The sequence below is a fragment of the Diorhabda carinulata genome, chromosome 2 (genome assembly GCF_026250575.1).
Source record: "Diorhabda carinulata isolate Delta chromosome 2, icDioCari1.1, whole genome shotgun sequence".
Classification (NCBI taxonomy): Eukaryota; Metazoa; Arthropoda; class Insecta; order Coleoptera; family Chrysomelidae; genus Diorhabda; species Diorhabda carinulata.
In genome coordinates, this window is record NC_079461.1 from 4,765,024 (window position 1) to 4,786,067 (window position 21,044).

The following is a 21,044-nucleotide window of genomic DNA, read 5'->3' on the forward strand; positions in this document are numbered from 1 at the left end:
GATACTTGACCTTAATTTCTTTTATTTTGTAGATAAATATCAAAATTAGTTTTTTTTTATAAGACTTCTACTTTCAATGACGTCATACATGGCTGCACTGTTGTATGCGTAAAAAATTACCTAACAATAATTAGATTACAATTTACTATAAATTAAGATTTTTGCTTATAATATTATAAAAAGAGTGAAAAAACAACTTTATAAGTTTATGTGGTACAAAATATCCAAAATTAGTGTTTTTAAAAATGCTTATTATGTAAATATACGGAAAAGTTTACGTGACAATAACCTTGAGCTAACTCTGCGCATTCGCCATTTTATTAACTTATTTAATGAGAAACTCAGTTCACTATTTTTCTGGACGTGAAATGAATGAATAATACGGAAAAATACTGTTGCTTTAAGCTATTTTTTGGTAAAAAAAACAAATTTAGCTTTAACTAAACAAGGAAAAATTGTTTCATATATGATACATCTTGAGCAAATTTTCTCAATATGGCCGATGATGTATTAATAAACAGCATACTCAGATTAATTACAACCGGTACAATCACCATTTTCTGAACAATTATGTTTTTTAAAATTAAAATTAACAGAGGATTAATTCTTTAACTTTGTTATATATTTCTATCAATTCATTTTGAAATTTAAATACAAATACATTTTAGTTTTCACGACTTTACGGTGTTGCCTAATTATCAGAATGGGTAGTCGAGGAATTCATAAGATTCTGTCACTTCATTTTGTTTATAGTAATTAGTTTCAAATGCAATAGAGTTTGTTAAAAATGCGATATTAATCATTAAAATTTGAAAATACCTCGAAAATAAATATAAAACAATATGAGGGATAGGTATTAAATATATTATTGGATACCTTTATTAACTATTATTTTTAATGATACGAGGGAAGTAAGAAATATTCTTTGACATTATATAGCTTAATATGTAGACTATAAAGTTAACATGATATGGAAGAGGCATCAAAAGAGCGCGTCAATGTAAGATAGGAGTGTGATATTAGGAAAAAAGCAGGGACGGACTGGTATTAAGTCTTTAATTTTGTTATGTATTTCTAAACATTAATTCGTTTCGAAAAATTAAATAAAATAATTTTTAGTATTCACGACTTTACGATGTTGCCTGATTATCAGAAATTTTAAAAGTAAATGTGATTTCCATTTTGTTTATATCAATTAGGTTCGTATGCAATACAGTACCATATTTAAATATACCAGGGACAATAAATATATTACTGAGCACGTCTTATTTACGATCTATTTTCAATGATACGAGGGAAGTAAGAAATGTTTTAGGCATATATAGCTTAATATGTGAACTATAAGGTTTACACAATATGGAAGAGGCGTCAAAATACCACAAGGGCCCGTTAATGTAAGATGGGATTGTGATATTAGGAAAGAAGGAGGGACGGACTGGTATCAGATATCCATCAACACAAACCAAGAGTAAACATAAAAGAGCGCCATGCGAAAGAGGTTGTTTCGTAATCAATGAAGTTGAATACCAGTAATATATATAATTTAAATTTTGAAAATTAACGACATATAAAAATACTCACCTCTGGATAATTTCATTCTTGTAGAAAGCTGGTTGATTTTTAATTAGATTAAATGAAAAATAAAACAAAAACAATGTCTAACTGAACTTAAATAAGGAAATATTGTATCCCAAGAGATTTTTAATTATTTAATCGGTAAATAAAAAGATAATATTTTATTTTAATTATATATAACTTAATCAATCTCCAGGTTAATGATAGTTGTGATAAATTTAAATGATATATATTAAATTGTTTTCAAATAATCTTATAGGATAAAAAAAAATTCCTATAAAAAATAATTAGGCTTAATGTATACTAAATTATATTAAAAATACTTGTTTGGGGATAAAAATATGAATAAATAAAAATAACTAAAAGAAAACTTTATTAACAAAAAAAACTAAATGAACAGAAACTCAAATCTTTAATTTTCTTTCTTCTTATCTTCCTTTTTATCGACAGCAACACTTTCCCCAGTAATACTATCAATTCTGGTTTTATCCACAGGATACAACCTAACAAAAAAAAAAAACATTGAATATTGAAAATAAGACAATAGTTAAATGAAACAATTCGTTTTGGATAACATGTGAATCAAATAACAAATAATATTAAGAGTGCATGGAAAAGGGGCACTAAATTGATAAATTTCAAACCATGAAGGGATCTAGAGCTGAAGCATTTCGGGTTAGCACCAAATATCCACTACCACTGGACTGCCATGTAAAAAAATTTCGAAATGTGTGTATCTGAACCTGGAAATGTCATTGAGCTTCACGTGATTAATTCAAAACTGAACTTGGAGTATCATGGGGAACTCAATAACCTAGACAAAAGAAGATTTTTTTGTTTCGGAATCAGGATATTCAGTAAATGAGGTAGTCCAAAGGATATAGAAAAATTTGTCTTCCAAAAAACAAAATCAGGAAAAGGAAGAATTTAAAAGAGAATTATTCTTCATAAGCAACTTTAGTTTAGTTAGTTTAGACTTTCTTAAATAGCTCCAAAAAGAACCTGAAGGTTCTATAGGAACTAGGAAGGAAGTCTATATCACTTAGCTATAGAATACCACAAACAAGCGTACAAAATTCTTGCAAAGATGAACTTTTAAGAAGGAGCATGTGACTTTTTTCTAAAAAATACCAGATCCTGGTCTTCATTATAACTCTGGAGCTGGAGGACATCCAATGATGAAGGCAACTATGAAGGGGACATAATAGATCTTACAGATAATAGTAAGGTATTGAAAAAAGAAAATGTACTTGATAATAAAAGTTTTAGGTTTAGGTTGTAATTCGGTATGATCTACAGAAAATTATTAATTAAAGAAGAAAATTGTAGAACTTACATGACAAACGGTATATATAAGATAAGATTCAAATTCACCTACCATCTTTGATATAGGTATATCAAAAATACAACATCGTCTCTAAAGCAAGCTACCCTATGTGCTATTGGCATGGTGATGATGAAAGCAAATATGTCATCGATAAATGTGTTGAACGCCCTGTAGGTGAAAGCTCTCCACGGCAAAGCAGCCACCGATTTCAAACGATAGTTGATGAACAATTGAGGAAGCATAAATAAGAAGCCAAAAGCGTAGACTCCATTTACCAAACTGTTGATCGTCCACGAGTACCAACTAAAAATATTAATAACTATTACTTCCATATAAATAAGGTGTGATCAACAAATAAGGTTAAAACGTTTCTTTTTTGGCACTTTTTTTAAGTAGAGCCAGAAATAACTAAATCTGATTAGCAAGACAGATGTGTACAGATAAAACTATTTTTAACAGCCAAAATCTTGTATATGAAACCGAGTTTTATCACTTTGGTTTATCATGATGAAGAAGAAACCTATTAATCTATTTTCAAGTCTTGTTTGACTCCAATTGGTGGGACTTTTTAAGGTGAAGAGAGTCGCACATAAATTAGAGGCTTTCGGAAAGTGGATGTATCACAGAATCCTCAAAATACCCTGGACAGATAACCTAACTAACAAGTGAAGAGATACTAAAACATATTAACAAACAAAAATAATTCTTTGAAATTGAAAGAAGATAACGGCATACTTAGGTCCATATAATTCAAAATATGAAATTCCTGTAACTGTTAAATGAGGACAAGACAAAAGGCAAAAGAAGGATCGAAAGAATTAAAATGTGTTGGCTGTGAAATATCAGACAATGGAGACGCCGCAATGAATAGAGAAATAATGGAAACACAAACATCCATTAATTGCATTAGAAGAAGAAGTGAGTCACTGATTTTTTTATTAAGAACTGAATTTTTGTCTCAGTGTCATAGGAATGGAGACAATTTCAGTTTCAGGATAGATACTATCAGCATAATCTTACTAAAACAGCTATAATAACAGAATGATAAATCAGAACAGGTTCAAACTTGTCAATGATTGCTTTAACAATGATGATATAAGACATACTAATTGAAATTGCTGCTATAAAAATTCATTCGTCATATTTTTTTATCACACCTTGTAATTACAATGTTATGAAATTATATATAAGTAAAAAATGAATTTTTACCTTTTGTGAGGCTGGTAAATAAGGGAGTAAACTGCTGCTGCTACACATAGAGGATACAAAAGATAACTCAAATACCGCATGCACTCTTCATCATATTCTCTAGTCTTTTTTTCTTCATCAGTTTCATTTCTCTCCCTATTGAATTTTAAACCTCTCCAGCTCAGAGTCGTTTTAAATACTTTACTCACTTTCCAAAACTAAATAAAAGAATTTTTTATAGCATGAATTATTAGAAATGCCTACATGTTTTCAAACTGAAAACATAGGGTGAAGTATCCAATAGTTTGCTGGGACCTAGTTATTGGCGATACTAAACAAAAATACAAGGAAGGTCCCAGAAGCCTCTGGCCCAACAAAGAAAACACAAAAATATATTTATATACACTTTTTGTTGTAATCAATTTGATTTATAATTTGCCTTATTTTAAGCTTTCCGCATTGACTTAACGGTCTGTATACCTCTAAGAGTGCCAATAATTGAGTACTCCACCCTATTTACATAACTCAATTGAAATATTAAAATAATGATATACTATTTTATAATAAAAAACAACAGATGGCAGTATTAGAATTACTCACCTCTATTAAAGTACCAATGCCACTTGGTACAACAACTAAAAGAGATGTACCTTCATCTAACAAAAAAAGAAACACTATAGTTTGAGAAAACGCCCTCCACAAAACACTTCTTGTAGACAATCCTGCCATTGATTTGTGTGATCTCCAAAAGCTAACATCATTTTTAAATGACAGAAAATCAAGAAGTAACTATAAATAACAACAAATATAAATTATATAAGTTTTAATATTGATAATCTATAGTTGAAAAAAAATTAACAGATCAGAAAGAAGTTAATTTTTTGAAATTTATGGTTGTTTAAATAACAAAACCTCATTTATTTCTGTTAAGTTTTAAACTAGTCTGATAATTACAGTTTTTTGTTTTGAGAAAATTTGTCACATAATTTGTAATAATTTTTTTCGTTTCATAAATTTTAACCAATGATTTAGACAAGAAATTAAAAAAAAAATCTACTTACATGTACACTGCCTACAAACATTGTAAGACACAAAAAGTACAGATTGGTATCTGCAAAAACTCCTTTAACTTCATCCAAATCTTTTTCAGTAAAACCTAGATCTAAAGTTTGTTTTAATGTCAATCCAATCTGCATTAAAAATCTCATCTTTCCAAAAGAAGTTGGAGTATAAATATAAGTAAAGTTTAAGTTGGTAGTCAGTGGAGTGATTTCAACTAGATCTTTTAATCTCATGTTAATAATATCATTGTGAAAAAGTGGTAGAAATTCTTTTTTTCTATTTACTCTAAAGTCATTCATTATTTCCATTGGAACAGCAGAATGAGGAATTACTATGTCATCAGTACACATTATCACAGAATATCTAAAGTAACATTTTTTTAATTATAATAGTAAAAATAATGTAAATATAAACATACCTAGATCGAAGGTGGGTTACAGGTTTCCTGCTTACATCTTTACCTTTTTCTTGAAGTAGATTAAAAGTAGCACTTACTGGTACAGAATACTTCGTTAACCTGCTTTTAATGTAAGAAGAGTCTGGTAAATTAATTAACTCTTCAAAAATTTCGGTTTGCCTGGATTTAGATGGAACCAAGACGGAATAAATAGTAATAGAACCATTTTGTCGAACATTTTTTGATATATCAAGACTTATTTGCCTAAAAGTAATTAACAACTCAAAATTTAAATTATCCTATGAAAATAAGGAAAAAACTTACTTTTCTAATATCGATTTGTAATCAAAATTATTTAAATGGAAAATTTCACGAAGGTTTCCTGATCTAGAATTATCAGATACAAAAACATATAGGTCAAGTTTAGGATTTGTATGTAAGTACGATTTATAACAGATATCTCCTTTATTGCATACCGGCACTTGAAATATACCAAAAAGACTATAAATTGATTTAAAAATAAATAAGAAAAATAATACTGTTGAAATTGAACCCCAGGAGGGTCTCATCATTTCAATTATTTCTAATTTTTTTCAATTTTTCGAATATGTCAACTTCCACCCTCCTACGTCGACATTATTTGAACTACAACAAGCAAAGCGATGACGTGTTGTTATGTGAGGAATGAACTACCGTCCATTCAAGCTACTTGGTTTAATTACATTAAAGAGAATGTAATTGTTATGTATAAAAAAATAAAGCCGAAACCAGTATATTAATCAATTATAACAACAACTACGACAAAGCGAATTAATGCAGATAATGTTAAACACTATTCTTCCTTTTTTCACGATTATTAACAACTTCACGATGACATTTCTGTTTTGTATATTTTAATCGTAATTTTTATTAGCATTGATCACGATGGGTTTTCTAGTATATTATATTTTTCCGACTGTCCTACTTTTGGCGTTGATAAGAAAATATCGTGAATCAAAATGGGGTAAATGCAACAATAACATTCAACTAGATGGAAAAACTGTTATAATTACTGGTGCAAATTCGGGTATTGGATTCGAAGTAGCCAAAGAATTAGCCTCTAGAAAAGCTTCTGTTATATTAGCGTGTCGAACTCTAACGAAAGCAAAAGAAACTTGTTTTACAATTCAACAAAATATAAAAGAAGCTGTCCTTGTAAGCCACGACATTTTATTCTTTGTAATTTATATTTATTTAATTGTACTTGGAATATTCATTTATAGGTGCCTATGGAGTTGGATTTAGCATCATTAAAATCAATAAAAAAATTCTCGGATGAAATAAAAAAGAATTATAAAGAAATACACATATTAATAAACAACGCTGGCGTTTCATATCCTAGTTCAACAAGGCTAGAAACTGCTGATCATTTTGAAATTCATTTTGGAGTCAATTATTTAGGACACTTCTATTTGACAAACCTCTTACTAGATGAACTAAACATTTCGTCAGGAAAAAGTAGAGTAGTAGTTGTTGCCTCTTCTTTACACGAAAGAGGTGAAATAAATCTGGATAATTTAAATAATGAGAAATTAACCAGCAAGAATTTATACGCCAACTCAAAATTAGCCAATATTTATTTCGCACAGGAATTAGCAAGAAGGACAAAGGATAAAAATATTAATGTATATGCTTGTTGTCCTGGTTGGGTTTATACAGGATTGTTTAGATATACCATCAGATGGTACCACTTTTTTGTTGTAGCTCCTGTTGCCTTCTTTTTTATGAGAAGTTCTGGTCAGGTAAGTGTACATTATGTGAAATACTTTCAATTTTAAAGAGAATATGTGTAGTATAAACTTTAAAAACATTTTTTTTCACAATTTGTTATATAAAACTAAATATTATTAAGTTGTGCCTTCAAATTAGAGTTCCTGGAACCATTGGCGATATTCATACTGAATACACTGTTTATTACATCCAAAAATTGTGAGGCCTGGGGCTAAAATCGACCCGGGGCCTATTTAAGGAAATCAAAATAAGCTCAAACATTTTAAATGTTATACACTAGTTTTACATTAAATATAAATTATAAGTAAAAATTAATCAAAATCTTATTTCATAAACTATATAAAATTTTTATTTAAAAAATTTTTTTCTCGATTTAGTTATGGAAAAATTTTCATATATATATTTGGAATAGTTTCAATCATGTCTGATTAAACAATCTAATTAAACACTTTTAATGGCACTTATGAATTATTTGTATTTTTAATCAATTAAAGTTGTAGATCATTTGAAAATGTTCTACTAGAGATTTTACTTTCACTTCCAAGTCCAACTTAGTCATAGGCCTACTCTAAATTTATCAGAACCAGATAAATTGCTTCTTCTTTTTGTGAGTAGTGGAATTGAATCCACAAACAATATACAATGCTATTCGTCTGTACTCTACCTACACTGCAGTATAATTGCCACGGGACAAGGGACTTTGTAACAATATTATTATATATTGAATGCATGGAAAATAGAATTTATTATTATTTAGAGTATAAAATTATTATAGAGAGTAAAAAAAATATTGTGAGAATTAAATTACATTCACCAAACATTGGATTTTAATGACCATACATTTCATTTAAATTTTTACACTGACAATTACACTGTTTCTTAGTCTCGGATAGCAGATGAGTATAATAAACAGTCTTCAGTATGAATATCAAAACAATTCCAAAATCAAATTTCTTCAGGAGATTTTCGAGTTGAGCAGTGGATTTTTCTTGTAGGGTGCTCAAACTCCAGTTTATTGCGCTACTGAACCAAAACTAGAAAATGAAACTGGACTGTTATACAGGGACTGTAAGCTTTATGATAGCAAAGCGATTTTTTATGATAGCATCTCGACGAAACTTTGGGTGAAGACTGAGGAGATGATTGAAGATGCACTGAAAGTCAAATAACAGAGATAATTTATCTTAATACTATGATTCAGATCAAAAATTATAAGATAGATCAAATTTAGGGTTTCTATTATTAGAAAATATTGTAGAGAAGGTGCGGGGATTAATCAAATTCAATCTTCAGAAAGTTGGTTTGAACATACATGTTAGTAATGTTTAGTTACCATTTTTTAAGTTATTTGGGAGATTTTTCCAAAAATTTTGCAATAATTGATGAGAAATGGCCTTTTCCAAATAAATTACTTAGTAGTAATGTTTATAGCTTTTTAGTGTAATCTTATTGTTATTTTGTTTTTATAGCGTGGAAATAAATTGTGGAATGAAAATAAATATTATTTAAACTAAAAAAAAATCGAAAATGGGGCTGTACAACCAATTTTATAGTATTTTAGAACTAAACCCATAACTTGTTTCATAATTGTTTTCATTAAATTGTTATTTGGTTAGATAATTTGTGGTCTGATTTGTATAAGGGAAGAAAGTGCCATTAAGTTATAGTAGGTTATAGAAGAAATGTTAGTGGAGCTATGGAAACAAAATTAATTACTGATACTGAAGTTACAACTTTTAAAGTGGACGTAACAACTATCGGTCCATGTCTACTTAGAACAATTAATAACAATGAAAGACAAACAAGATCCTCCTAAAAAAATTTGGTTTGTGTACTGGAGGGCTCGATAATTAAAAAGGAAGACCACCGATGAGTTGGGATGTTGAAAGTTCCAGCAAGACCAACTTGTAAAAATTTTGAATTGTCTACCGGAGGACTTGGTAATTAAAAAGGAAGACCTCAGATGAAATGGGATGTTGAAGGTTCATATTGTTACATGTTTTATAACTTGTTAAATTATAGTCAGGACTTTTTGAATACTATTTTATTAATGAAACATATATCATTTACAAGATCAAAGATAAGCGCAGGAGTGCCACTGACGTTTCTACTTGACGTCCGTTCTGCTGCCACCTAGTGGTCATGTGTAGTTGATATAGAAGACCATACACTAGCCATCTAATGCTATCTTATGTAACACATATAGGACCAGTTTTATGAAAAATTTAAATTGTCTATTGGAGGGCTTGGTAGGTGAAAAGTTCACAGATAAGTTGGAATATTGAAAGTTCCAACAAGACAGGCTTCTAGAAAATTTGAATTGTCTAATGGAGGATTTGGAAACTAAATAAGAAGACCACAGATGACTTAGGATATTGAAGGTTCCAACAAGATAAGCTTCTAGAAAATTTGAATTTTCTACTGGAGGGCTTGGTAATTAAATAGGATGTTCACAGATGAGATCTGGTATTGAAGGTTTCAATAAGACCAGCTTTCAGAAGATTAGATGGATGTTGAATAGGTGTGTAGTATCAAAATGGACACAATTAGCTGCGAAAAGAAACAAAATGAAAGCCTGTATAGATTTTCATCTTTAGGTGGTTTAAATACAAGCAGAATTAGGAATTACTTTAGCATTTGTATGGTAAAAATTTTTTTTTCGCAGATCTTCATTTGTTTCTATACTGCATCCACATTGTATGTTTGTGTGGAAAAATAAAACCAAAGTTATTATTAACATATTATTTATTCTTAATATATTATTTTAATTAAAATATCACTCACACAATTTTTTTATTATAAGCCATATCATACTTCTCTTTATTATCAATATATATATACAGACACACACATACACTCAATAAAAAGTTTCCTTTCTCTCTATATTGAATTTATTAACTGGATTACGGAATTTAACAGTTAACAACATAATATTTCAACAAGTTTTAAATCTCGGTGAAGCAGACTTCAAAGAAATATAAATGACCAACAATCATAAATAATTTACATCTGACAACGCTGCGAAGAGATTGTCTTAACTTGAACAACTGACAACACTGCCAGTCAGTTTTATTAGAAAGATTATGTTGCAAAAACGTTATAAAATTTGCATTTGAGTTTAGTTTAAATTCTTTTATCAGATCTTGTTAAACTTCGACTATGTTATGCACTTTTTCCAAGGTCATTGCTACATAGCTGAATTTTTGGGATCGTTATTAATCCCAAATTATAATAATACATTTCATGTGTTATTATTCTTGAGACGAAAAAAATAATCGATATATTTGATTTCGATCAGTATACAGTAGAAATCATATATAACGAATAACCGATTTAAGCGACTCCGGAGCCCCGATTTCTGCTCTTCCCGCGTGCTGCACATGTCACAGTTACGTATTGTTTGTTCATTATTAGTTTGGAAAGCCAAAGTGTTTAATAATTTAAAAAAAAAAGTGAACATTATACTGATTATAAACCTGTCAATCAGATGCAATTCGCACAAGGAGTTTGACATTTCTCATTCTACAATAAAGAAGATCAAAGATGGAGCCGTTGTTCCGTGCCAATTTTTTGAAATGCAAACATGTTTTCTATTCATAAGCAGGTGGATAAGGCGCTCTTGCAAAGGTTCAAGCTTCATTGAGACCAGAGAATATCATTTAAGGGATCTTTATTACAATAGAAAGCAAACTTTCTTGTTTGACAGTTAGACGTGCAAAATTTACATGTTCTATGAGTCAGACAAACAGTCTCTGAATACTATAACTTGGTTCAGGTAGTGTAATCGTGAGTGATGTTGTAAACAGTGTGTTCAGTATGAATATCAACAACGGTTCCAGAAATTCCAACTTGTAAGTGTCAGTATTACAATTAGCCTCATACCAATTCTATCCGTATGGTTCCTTTAACCAAAAGAGAAAGGATAGAGATTCTAATGATGGCAGATTAAGACGATAGTAAATTTGATGCAAAATTTAATGGAAATCCGTTGATAACTAGATTGAAGTTGATTGATTCAGTTAGCATGGAAGACTTTACACTGAAAGACTAAAAATCAAAAAGTCCAAGTATGAACATCTACAACAGTTGTAAACGGTTATGGAAGTTGATAACCATGGTTCTTAGTTGCCATACCGTAGTAATATAAATAAATAGATCTCAAAATTATTCTGAAGCTTTTATATAAAGTTCTATATTTCCATATTTTAAAGAAATCCACTGTACTAATGTGTGAGACTGAAAACTATGAAAATACAAGTGCCACTAGAATTTGAAAAGTCTGAAGTTATCTTTTGAATTGTTAAATTTGTGGGCAAAATTTTGAAAGCATTTTTTTAAATCACAAACTTACTATTTTTAACGCTATATTTCTTTCTGTTACTAAAGTTTTTAATTTTAAAACCCGTTTATTCTTATAGTAAAATATTTGACTCCTAAATAAAGTTTTTCTTAAATTATTGTCATGTCAAGTCTTCATTAAATTTTTTTCATCGTCAAGTTTTTTGTGTATTGGAAAATTTGATGCTATGAACTCGTCTACTGATATAGACCGCGAAGCCGTCCCTGTTCCATTATGATTTCTTATTCAATCTGTTAACTTATTTTTTTGTTACCTGTTTACATTATGTAATCAGAGAGACAAAATTCCAAAGAATGCCTTTTTATTTGTTTACGGCAAACTCGATTTCCAGTAAACGAAATTTGTGGAATGATAGCATTATTCTAATGAGGCTCTAGCAGCCGTAGCAGTAAGTGAAAAGTTTGATGTCATAGTGAACACATTTGGATAGCAAAAAGTAAACTAAACGGGTTATTTAAATAAATTAGTAGAAGTGTTTCGTAGTAAGTAGTAGAAAATAATTTGATGGATAGTGACTAGTGTAGTGTATTTAGTATTAGTGTATAAATAAATGAAAAATAAAGTATGAATCCACTCGCCCGTTCAGAAACTGTTTAAACGAATAAGAACAAAAAATACAGTACTTTAGAAATAATCCTGTCAGTTTTTATATCATCCGGTTACTATGACGTACTATCGTAGGTTCTGTGAAGGTCGTAATATCCAGATTCTACTGTATTACTGATTGATAATACAAATACCTTTATAAACTAAAAATTTGTACTAACCTTCCCTATTATCCACGTTTCAAAATAATAAAAATATTCAGTTCCAAAAAAACTTTTACAAACAATTTCCAAAATCGAAATAATAACGCAGAAAATCCCAATTTGACACCATTGAATGGCAAATTTGTGCCTAACCATACTCTATTATAAAACACTGGTTTTATTATTTTTTTTATTCCATTTGTATTGTCATTACTATGTACCATCATTATATTTACATTTAATCTTTTTTTAAATTTTATCTGTTGTTTGTTGGCAGTTCATAGTAGTCAATCATTGGTTAAATACGAGGCTAATAGTCTAAAAATACAAGTACTTAACTACTTCGTACAAAAAATAATTGTCTGTTTATCAAGTTAATCACAATCAGTACTGAACTCACTGTTTATTACCACTACACCAATACACAATTATAATATCTGGTCCTTCGAGCCGTCAATAGGTTTATATCCGGCTCGAAGGACCAGTAAGTTTGAGTATAAGTGCCGGCGGAGTTGTAAGAAAACAGAAAATACTCGAGAACGAAATTTTAACTTTTTTGTACCACACAAACTCCATATTTTTTTAATTTGATCGATAATTGTTAGTATAAAAATGAATTTACGATTCAGTATGTCCTGGGAAATTATCTCCCGATTGTTCCTTTCACGAACAAGCAATTCATCTATAAAAGTGAACACTGGAAAAAAATATTGTTTAGAATATCTGAGGGTACCAATTACAAATAAAAATACTATGTAAGAGGTGGAAAAGAGAAAAGGAAGCAAGAGAGTGGGAGTCTTAAAAGCAAAATTAAATTCGAAAATATCAAATATTTCATTCATCCAATAGTGCTCTACAGTGTGGGAAAGAAAATTTTTTGTAGGAATCCAAGATGGTGAAGAGACCTGGAGAATAACAGACAAAAAACATCTCAAGTTACTTGGAAAGGATCGAAAAGCAAACACGATCTATGAGAATAATTTTGGAAGTGTCCTGCTCCATTGATGAGCTTCCGCATCACATGAAGAAGCTAACCTAAAACAAAAGGGCTACGACGGAAACGATGAGACAAAAGGGAATTTCTAAGAGCTGCACACAGAAGAACCAGATTGCCAAAACCAAGGAGGATGATGGAGTTATTGTGGCAAAAAGTGGTTACCGTGGCGTCCACATGTCATGGAACAAAACCGACTGTTCAGGGGAAACATTATTCTCACACTGAGAAAAAAACCGTTCAAGAACTACCATCTAGACTGATTTCTGAATACAATCGATGGAACTGATTTGATGGATCAGCATATATGTGGTGTTGGTTCCTTGATGTTGCACTAGTAAACGCTTGGTACATTTCAAAACAGTGCAAACATTTAACACCGATCACTCAATTGTAGTTTCGACGAGAAGTTTCATAAAATGACCTAGCTGCATTCGGTGTTGCTTCAAAAGGAACCGAAAGACAGGCAGCTGCCAAATCCAGTTTAACACTTAATAGGCCAATCTGCTATAAGATTGATTTGACCATTTGCGAACCAATATCTCTAGTAATAAAAGACGCCGTTGTCATGGAGTACGCGTACGTATTGTGTTGTTGGATTATGTTAACAGTGCAATTTAACTGTGGGAATAATGAATGCAAAAACCCTTTTAAGATATTGTACTTCTATAATATTGATTTTAATATGATTTTGGAAGTGAAGTTTTCTTAAAACATCTGTTAAACACATTTTAACCTTGTTGAGGAATATATTTTGATATTTCCTAAAATAAAGAAAAAAAGGTTTTCGAGCTACAGGTCATAAAACCAGATATGAGTTTATGTATAGAATTGATAATAAATTAAGTAGGTAGTTTAGTCCTCTCCGATCATTAACATTACGTGTTTAGATTTTTTTCATAAATACACTGTTACCTTATCCATAATCCCAACAAAAACAATAAAAATAAACAATTTCTTGTCATGTATAGTATACAATTAGATAAAATAATCGTGAAAATCTGAGCTGTTTCTGAGGATATCTTAGAAAGCGTTTAAAACAGTGTGTTCAGTATAAATATCACCAACGGTTCTAGAAACTTCAACTTAGTAAATCCGTTTATCGTGTGACTACTATTTTAGTTTTGATGTTACATTAATACCGATATTTTTTAATTTTTTTATTGTTTTCAAACGGAAAAAATACCTCGTTTTGAAAGATACAGTACATAGATTGGCATATTAATTTAACAATGCATAAATAAAGTAAAGCTTTTAATACAATGATGTAAAACCATCACTAGATTATTTTTTTATATACAAGGTGTTCCGGGATATGATGGGAAAAATTCGGCAGTCAGTTGATGACGTAAGAATAATGATGTGACATAAAAAAAATTATATTTAAGTATATTTTCTAAATAATACATTCGAACATTATGAATTTTTAATGGATGATTACGTATGTCTATTTAGTGTGTTTGGTGGAGTAAATAATTCTACACTACTATCTGAAGGCCAAGGGCGGCTCAGGCTCAATGGTCAACAATCCGTAACTAAATTTCTAAAATAATTCCCAGAAATCATTGTTAGTACGTAAATAAAGTAAAACAACAGTGAATTATCTTTTTATTGCAATTTGGGTACTATTGCTAAGATGAAATTGAGTTTAAATATAAATCGATTTTATTTCGGCCATAAATTTCTTAGTTTTCATGCTAGAGAGTTCTACTAACACTTATTTCAAAGCTTTTAAAAAGAACTTTGAAAAAGATTCTATGCAATTTTTTAGAAAAATTGACCGTGTTTCCGTTATTCGACGTTGATTTTTAAAAAATTTTCGTTCGAATATATTCAAACTTCAATAAATCCTAACTCGGTTTGTATTAGGCCTACAACCAATTAAAAAGAACCAATATATTTGTTTTTTTTTTTATAAGCTTCATTTTTGCTTCCTACACTTCTAATAAAATCAAAAGTTTTCGAGTTATTCGTGAAAAAAGAAACATATCTAAGAAACTGTTGATTTTTCGAAAAAAATGCTAACAACAATTTTTGCTTAAAATTTGGTCCACTATCGATCTCCGCGGTTATTTTCCACATTAAAATGTTCACCCCCAAAGGAAAAAGCACACATCAGCATAGGGTAGATTTTGCTTTTTGATATATTCTCTACAATCAAAATTTGATTAAAATCGATGAAGTTTCATGAAAATCGGAGGTGAAAGCCTTGATAGCCACCCCTGGCCTTCAGATAGTTTTGATTCCGCAACTTTAAACGACTATAACTCAGAAAAAAGAGATAGTATGTGAAAATTTTTTTATGTCACACCATTCTTTTCACGTAATCTACTCACTCCAAAATTTTTCCAATCAAGTTCTGGAACACCATGTATAGTATTTGGTACAAAGTAAATTTACACAAATACTTAAGCATATTTACCATTTGAATCTGTATAAGATTTACAATTTTTCTTTATTTACAGTACAGACTTTTTTTACATTTGTAAATTTACTCCGTATATTAATCAACAGTACTTAAAATGTAAAATTACGATTTTTATCCTCACAATTTTTTTTGTACATAAAGATGTAAAACGCAATTATACATTAATAAAGTTTACATAAATATATACATTATATTTTGTTAAAACAAAAACAATCGGTTGATAGTCAAATTTTTACATCTTCGTAGCATTTAGAACACATGAACAACATTAAATTCTTCGATTCGATCTAAGAATCTTTTAATAAAATAAATTAATTTGATTCAAAAGATTTTAGCGAATTATCTATTAAAAATCAACAAGTACGGAAAGTTGAACCAATTAACCAACAACGGAAATATCTAATCACCGTTTTGAGACAGGATTTAGAATTTTCCTTAAACCAACCTTGTTATATTTTTCAACGTTCCGTATAAACAGTCTTTTAATTTTTCTTGGGACAAACTTCACACTTCAACGCCCTTTCAAAGTGTTCACAACCCTAAATTGTTCAAGCACTTCATTTTACGATATTAGGTACACAAATTTCCTGAAATAAATCACAGACACTTTCAAAGTTACACTGGATAATAAAAGTAAAATCAATTGTTTAAATAACAAAAAAATTAATATATACAGGGTGTTTCTAGATTCATGCGACAAAAATTAAGGACATAATTGCTACTATGAAATTTAGATGGATCTTTCTTATAACAAAATAACTTCCTCCACCCACCCCTTTCCATGATATCACTTTTAGGGTCGGTAGTATAAAAGTTTTGTTTAACCGTCGGTCGAAACTCCACCGATGGTTAAAATCCTTTTGCAACTATTCGTTGGCCAACCGGAGTTTTGTGCTGAAAAATTTGCGTTGGCTGGACTGAGAGTTCATTTTTACCAACTAAATCCGAGTGAACTGTCATTTGCCAGGGGAAGTGTGTCACTCAAAGGTCAAAGTATAGTTTTGAAGTTTCCACGTGTAGTTTCAATATTAAATAAATTCAAAAAGATTAATAACAAAGGAAAAAGAGTAATCAGAATATTAGATGAATCATCATTTCGTTCAAATAGTTCAATTAATTCAACATAATATATAAGTTAAGTTCATCAAACGCAAGCTGAAGTAAACAAAAATTGAGGTTAGAAACTAACTTTCAACCCTCGGTTGATATTTCAAACTGAATTTTGTTACGGTTGAACCAACCGACAGTCAACCATCCGTTCGACTCCTGGTTAAAGTTTATAATACGTACTCTTAGATCCTTTAAATCAAGGCATCCATTTAAATGTGGAAGAACATGTGGTTGCGATGAAATTTATCCACAAAGTAGCTGAAAATATGAATATTGGTGTTTAGAGTTTCAAGCGAGTTAACAACTTATCTAGCAAAAGATGGTATTTGAGTTGAAAGATTTGATTGGGCTTTCTGCGGTCTCTGTGTCTCCAATAGTTGAGTTCCGCGGAGATATAAAGATCTTTTAGTACCTATAAATGGATTCGCAATAAGTGAAGAAACCATTTAACAAATGAAGGACCTATAAGATAACGTTTCTTTACCATAACTGGAATCTTCTATAAAACAAGAAAGAAGAAGTAACATCAAATGAAGATAAGATAAAAGTTGTGTAACAACACCAAGACCCCATTCCGATGCTTCTACTACTCAAAATGGGTTAGAAACAGAAGGAGAATTCCACATTTCATATATGGATTCAACTTCTTCAGAGTCTTTTGCTGCTTCTGACTCAGAAGATGACTGATTTTTCATTGTTTATGTCTTGTTTTAAAGACATACACAACTTTTTCATGAAGCAATAAGTGTTTTCAGTCAACATTTTCCAGCAGTTCAACCTCAAATAAAATTAATCAAATATCAATTTTTTGTGAAATTTGACTTGATGCTCATAAAAAGTCTTAATTTGGGTTTTCCAGGAATGTACCCATCACTAAATCATAGTATTTTGCTAAGCAATAAAAAAATATAACAGAAATCAAATCATCGAACACGTTTACTAGTTTCCGGATTGTGTCAAAGGATCAAGCTTTGGTGTAAACTACGATGTATATATAAAATAAAAATGTTACAAATAGCAGGAAATTCGGGATCTAATATCGTAAAATATGATTCATAGATCACATACTGTGTCTGCCGCCACAAATGCCGCACTTCACTCCGCACCAGTGACACATTTTCAAAGGGGGGTACAACCAAAGACAGGGTACGAAAATCGATAGAAACGTCAAACACAACCACCGTTTCGTGCAATTTTCGTCCGAACAGTCACAGGGATGTTGCGCGAAATCACCTTCTTGGTCTGACGCGCAATGATAATCGATTCCTTCGGCACATCCCAAACAAGTTATTTGATTTATGGTCGATTTTACTACGTCGGGAGCGTATTCGCATGCGCCACGGGGATTCCTATCTTCAACGTATAATTCGTGACAGTGGCGACACCTAAGATAAAAAGTTAAAAATTATAACAAAACGATTGCGTTTTAGAGTTGGATGAAGTACCTAATTTTTATTTTACCCTTATGTTTAACAGCCTTAAAAGGTAGGGGCGGTTGTTGGGGTGGATTCATCTCCATGCTGATGGTACATTTTTTGAGACTTGAAGTCGAATCTCGCCTCATAAGTGGAGGTTTCTGTTGATCTTCGGCAGGGTAAATGTATTCATGTACTGCCGTCAGTTGAACGTAGGGGTAGTTTTCGCCTCCACCTTGCACTGAAACATCTAAAATAAATATATATAAAAAATTTATATAAAGTTTCGGTATTTATTTTTTTCATTCGAACCTTTTGTTGCCTTCTGGGGATCGTAAGTAGGAAGCCGAGCATCTAATGGTTTACTATCACGTCCTATATAAGTTATTTTATGAAGATGTTCAGTACCTTTAGCGCTAGAATCGCTAGAACTTCTTGAATCTTTTGGACCCTGAGGAAGATCCAAGGTCTACGAATAAAGGAATGTTAACGAAATAATTTCATAATTACTACACAAATCTGATTAAAATTCGTTTAGAGGTTAAGTTATGGGTATTCACGATTACTTTTGGAAATAACCCTGTATTAGCCACATTTAATGAGTTACGGACTACTCGAAACGAATTGAAACTACTATTCAATGATGAAATTAGTTTTTTTTAAAAGGTTTGTTGGAAAATAAACTGAATTTATTTTTATACTATCATATAAATCAGCTCACCATAAAAACGTCGTCATCTCCTACATCTTTCGGACATTTGGGCAAAGGTGATGTAGGGGAAGTGTCCGCAAAACCTATGAAGAAAAATATCTACTATAAATGTTAAAACTACAAATCAGAAATCTTCAATTCTCAATTACCAAATTCATTTTCACAAACAGCAATAAATAAAAAGAAGAATTGAAGTTTTATAACCTATAGAGTGCGTTCCACTAAGCACTCACGACAATCACGTTCACGATGGTTTCCGTTCCACTTAGTCCTGAGCGTTATAATCTTAAGCACAAGAGAAATAGCTTACGAGGCGTTTTGAGTGGCGAGATAAATATTAACGAATAGCAAAACAGAAAAAATAAAGCGAAAGCTTTGAAGAGGTTATGTTATAATTTGTAAGTAATTTAAAGTAAAATCAAAATATTTGTAACAAATAATAACATAGATTCTCATCTCAAACTGCGTTGCTTTAACTTTAAAAAATCCGGTAATTATTTCAACGCTCACTTCGATCCACCTCTTGACAAGGGTCCATAGAAGAATCTAACGAACTGTCAAAATGAGCTGATGCCTATTTGAAAATGACCTCCGTGGGGTACTCGAATAATTTTGCCATAAGCTTCTGTATGCAAATTTATTTGCATTTTACAGCGAAAGGTCTTAAATAGTTGTTACTCAAAGAATTGTGAAATTTCCTCTCGAAAACGTAATTTATTGATTTTTTTCGACTATGCAGTGCTGTGCTTAGTGTAGTTAGTTGGTAAATAGAATATGAAAAGCGAGTTTTAGCCGAAATTTAGTTGAAATTAAGCCCGGCATAACTTAGTTCGATGTATTTTTATATGATAAAACTTTAGTTAAAGTCTTAAATCGATCAAGTAAATTCACAAACCATACAACGGTAAAAGCATTTGTTTGCCCTACAGCGGTCATTTTTAAATGAGAATCAGCTGATTTTGGTAATTCGTTAGATTACTAAATAAATCTGAATGAATAAAAACTGTGAATATATATTGTAGTACTGAATAAAATCGTTAAAATGTGATACTTATGATCTAGTAATTTGGAATGAACTGCTTTTGAAGTTACATAATGAAGTTTTTACAGGCAATTCACTATTAGTACTTAAACAAATTGTCGAGCGCCACAAACAAAATTGCCAATGAAGATAAAACAATTACATCAATTATCTAAAAATTAAGGACAGAAGTTTCTAAAAATAGAATTATGGGATATAGTACAGTTATTGACATTAAGCTATTTATGTGAAAATAGTTTTTTGAGATAGTTACAATACTCGAATGCTGGAAATTTTCCTAATGATGAAAAAGATGAAGTTTGAAAAAACCAAAAAAATACGCTTTTATTGCGTATGAAGCTAAAAAATGTTTCTTTTTTCGGCAAATTTTCTTTAATAAATTTTGTCTATACATCGAAACAAATTTTGTTTGCCCTTTGTTGAAGATTTACAATACTAATGGATAGAACTTGAAGAAAAATTATATTTTTGTTAATAAATCGAACTAAAAAGTGGATAGTACAGTTCAAGAAAACCAAAAAATCACGCTTTTATAGCATGTGAAGCCAAAAAGTGAAAAATAAAGCTGGGTTTCGCCAACAACGCAAAGTCGGAAAATTGCATTTAGAAAATGCCAAAATCAGGTGCTTTTTAGGTACCAAAAAAAAAAAAAAATATGTGATCCACAAGACAATAGAAAACATTAAGGGCAACCGAGCAGTAAACGCGACCCACGCCCCAGAGATAATAGCCCAGATCAATGAATCTAGGGATCTTGCTTTGAGTACTTTTACAATGAAGAAACCCCAAAACAAAATTAAGCGGTTACAGTGGGCTAAATAACATAAAAATTGGACACATGAAGAGCAGGAGAGAGTTTTATAGAATAATGAGTCAAGGTTTGAGGTTTGAGTGTTTGCGCGCAGGTCTGAGAAA

The 21,044-nt window shown here is 30.6% G+C and overlaps 3 protein-coding genes across 5 annotated transcripts in view; 1 reads left to right on the forward strand and 2 right to left on the reverse strand.

Annotated features, from left to right (window-relative positions):
* Nucleotides 1-1,931: 1,931 nt before the first annotated feature.
* On the reverse strand, nt 1,932-6,506 carry LOC130890828 (lipid scramblase CLPTM1L). 2 transcript variants are annotated; one of them, XM_057795181.1, is made up of 7 exons: nt 5,874-6,506; nt 5,571-5,813; nt 5,152-5,515; nt 4,691-4,879; nt 4,112-4,308; nt 2,954-3,205; nt 1,932-2,078 (listed from the first exon to the last, which is right to left on the reverse strand). In XM_057795181.1, the coding sequence occupies exons 1-7, from the start codon at nt 6,119-6,121 to the stop codon at nt 1,988-1,990; spliced, it is 1,584 nt and encodes a 527-aa protein (XP_057651164.1). In that variant the 5' UTR covers nt 6,122-6,506; the 3' UTR covers nt 1,932-1,987. The 2 variants fall into 2 exon arrangements, with proteins under 2 accessions (XP_057651164.1, XP_057651167.1); XM_057795184.1 differs by lacking the exon at nt 2,954-3,205 and having other exon boundaries at nt 5,874-6,225.
* On the forward strand, nt 6,185-8,818 carry LOC130890830 (retinol dehydrogenase 11-like). Its single transcript, XM_057795187.1, has 3 exons — nt 6,185-6,743; nt 6,812-7,330; nt 8,315-8,818. The coding sequence occupies exons 1-3, from the start codon at nt 6,474-6,476 to the stop codon at nt 8,486-8,488; spliced, it is 963 nt and encodes a 320-aa protein (XP_057651170.1). The 5' UTR covers nt 6,185-6,473; the 3' UTR covers nt 8,489-8,818.
* A 3,387-nt stretch (nt 8,819-12,205) lies between these two features.
* The window catches only part of LOC130890829 (sprouty-related, EVH1 domain-containing protein 1), a 35,866-nt gene continuing 27,027 nt past the window's right edge, over nt 12,206-21,044 (reverse strand). The window contains exons 4-7 of one of the 2 annotated variants that reach the window (XM_057795185.1): nt 19,097-19,170; nt 18,688-18,844; nt 18,406-18,625; nt 12,206-18,345 (exon numbers count right to left, since the gene is read on the reverse strand). In XM_057795185.1, the coding sequence (XP_057651168.1) occupies nt 18,021-18,345; nt 18,406-18,625; nt 18,688-18,844; nt 19,097-19,170 (776 nt within the window). In that variant the 3' untranslated portion in view covers nt 12,206-18,020. The remainder of the gene's footprint in view (nt 18,346-18,405; nt 18,626-18,687; nt 18,845-19,096; nt 19,171-21,044) is intronic. The other variant, XM_057795186.1, reaches the window with a different exon arrangement.

Coding starts and splice junctions, on each gene's coding strand:
- LOC130890830 (XM_057795187.1), top strand. CDS start 6,474: ATGGGTTTTCTAGTATATTATATTTTTCCGACTGTCCTACTTTTGGCG. Junction 6,744..6,811: donor ATATAAAAGAAGCTGTCCTT/GTAAGCCACGAC, acceptor ATTCATTTATAG/GTGCCTATGGAGTTGGATTT. Junction 7,331..8,314: donor TTATGAGAAGTTCTGGTCAG/GTAAGTGTACAT, acceptor TTTTTCTTGTAG/GGTGCTCAAACTCCAGTTTA.
- LOC130890828 (XM_057795181.1), bottom strand. CDS start 6,121: ATGATGAGACCCTCCTGGGGTTCAATTTCAACAGTATTATTTTTCTTA. Junction 4,880..5,151: donor TGTTTGTAGGCAGTGTACAT/GTAAGTAGATTT, acceptor TGTTATTTATAG/TTACTTCTTGATTTTCTGTC. Junction 3,206..4,111: donor ATTTACCAGCCTCACAAAAG/GTAAAAATTCAT, acceptor TAATATTTTTAG/TTGGTACTCGTGGACGATCA.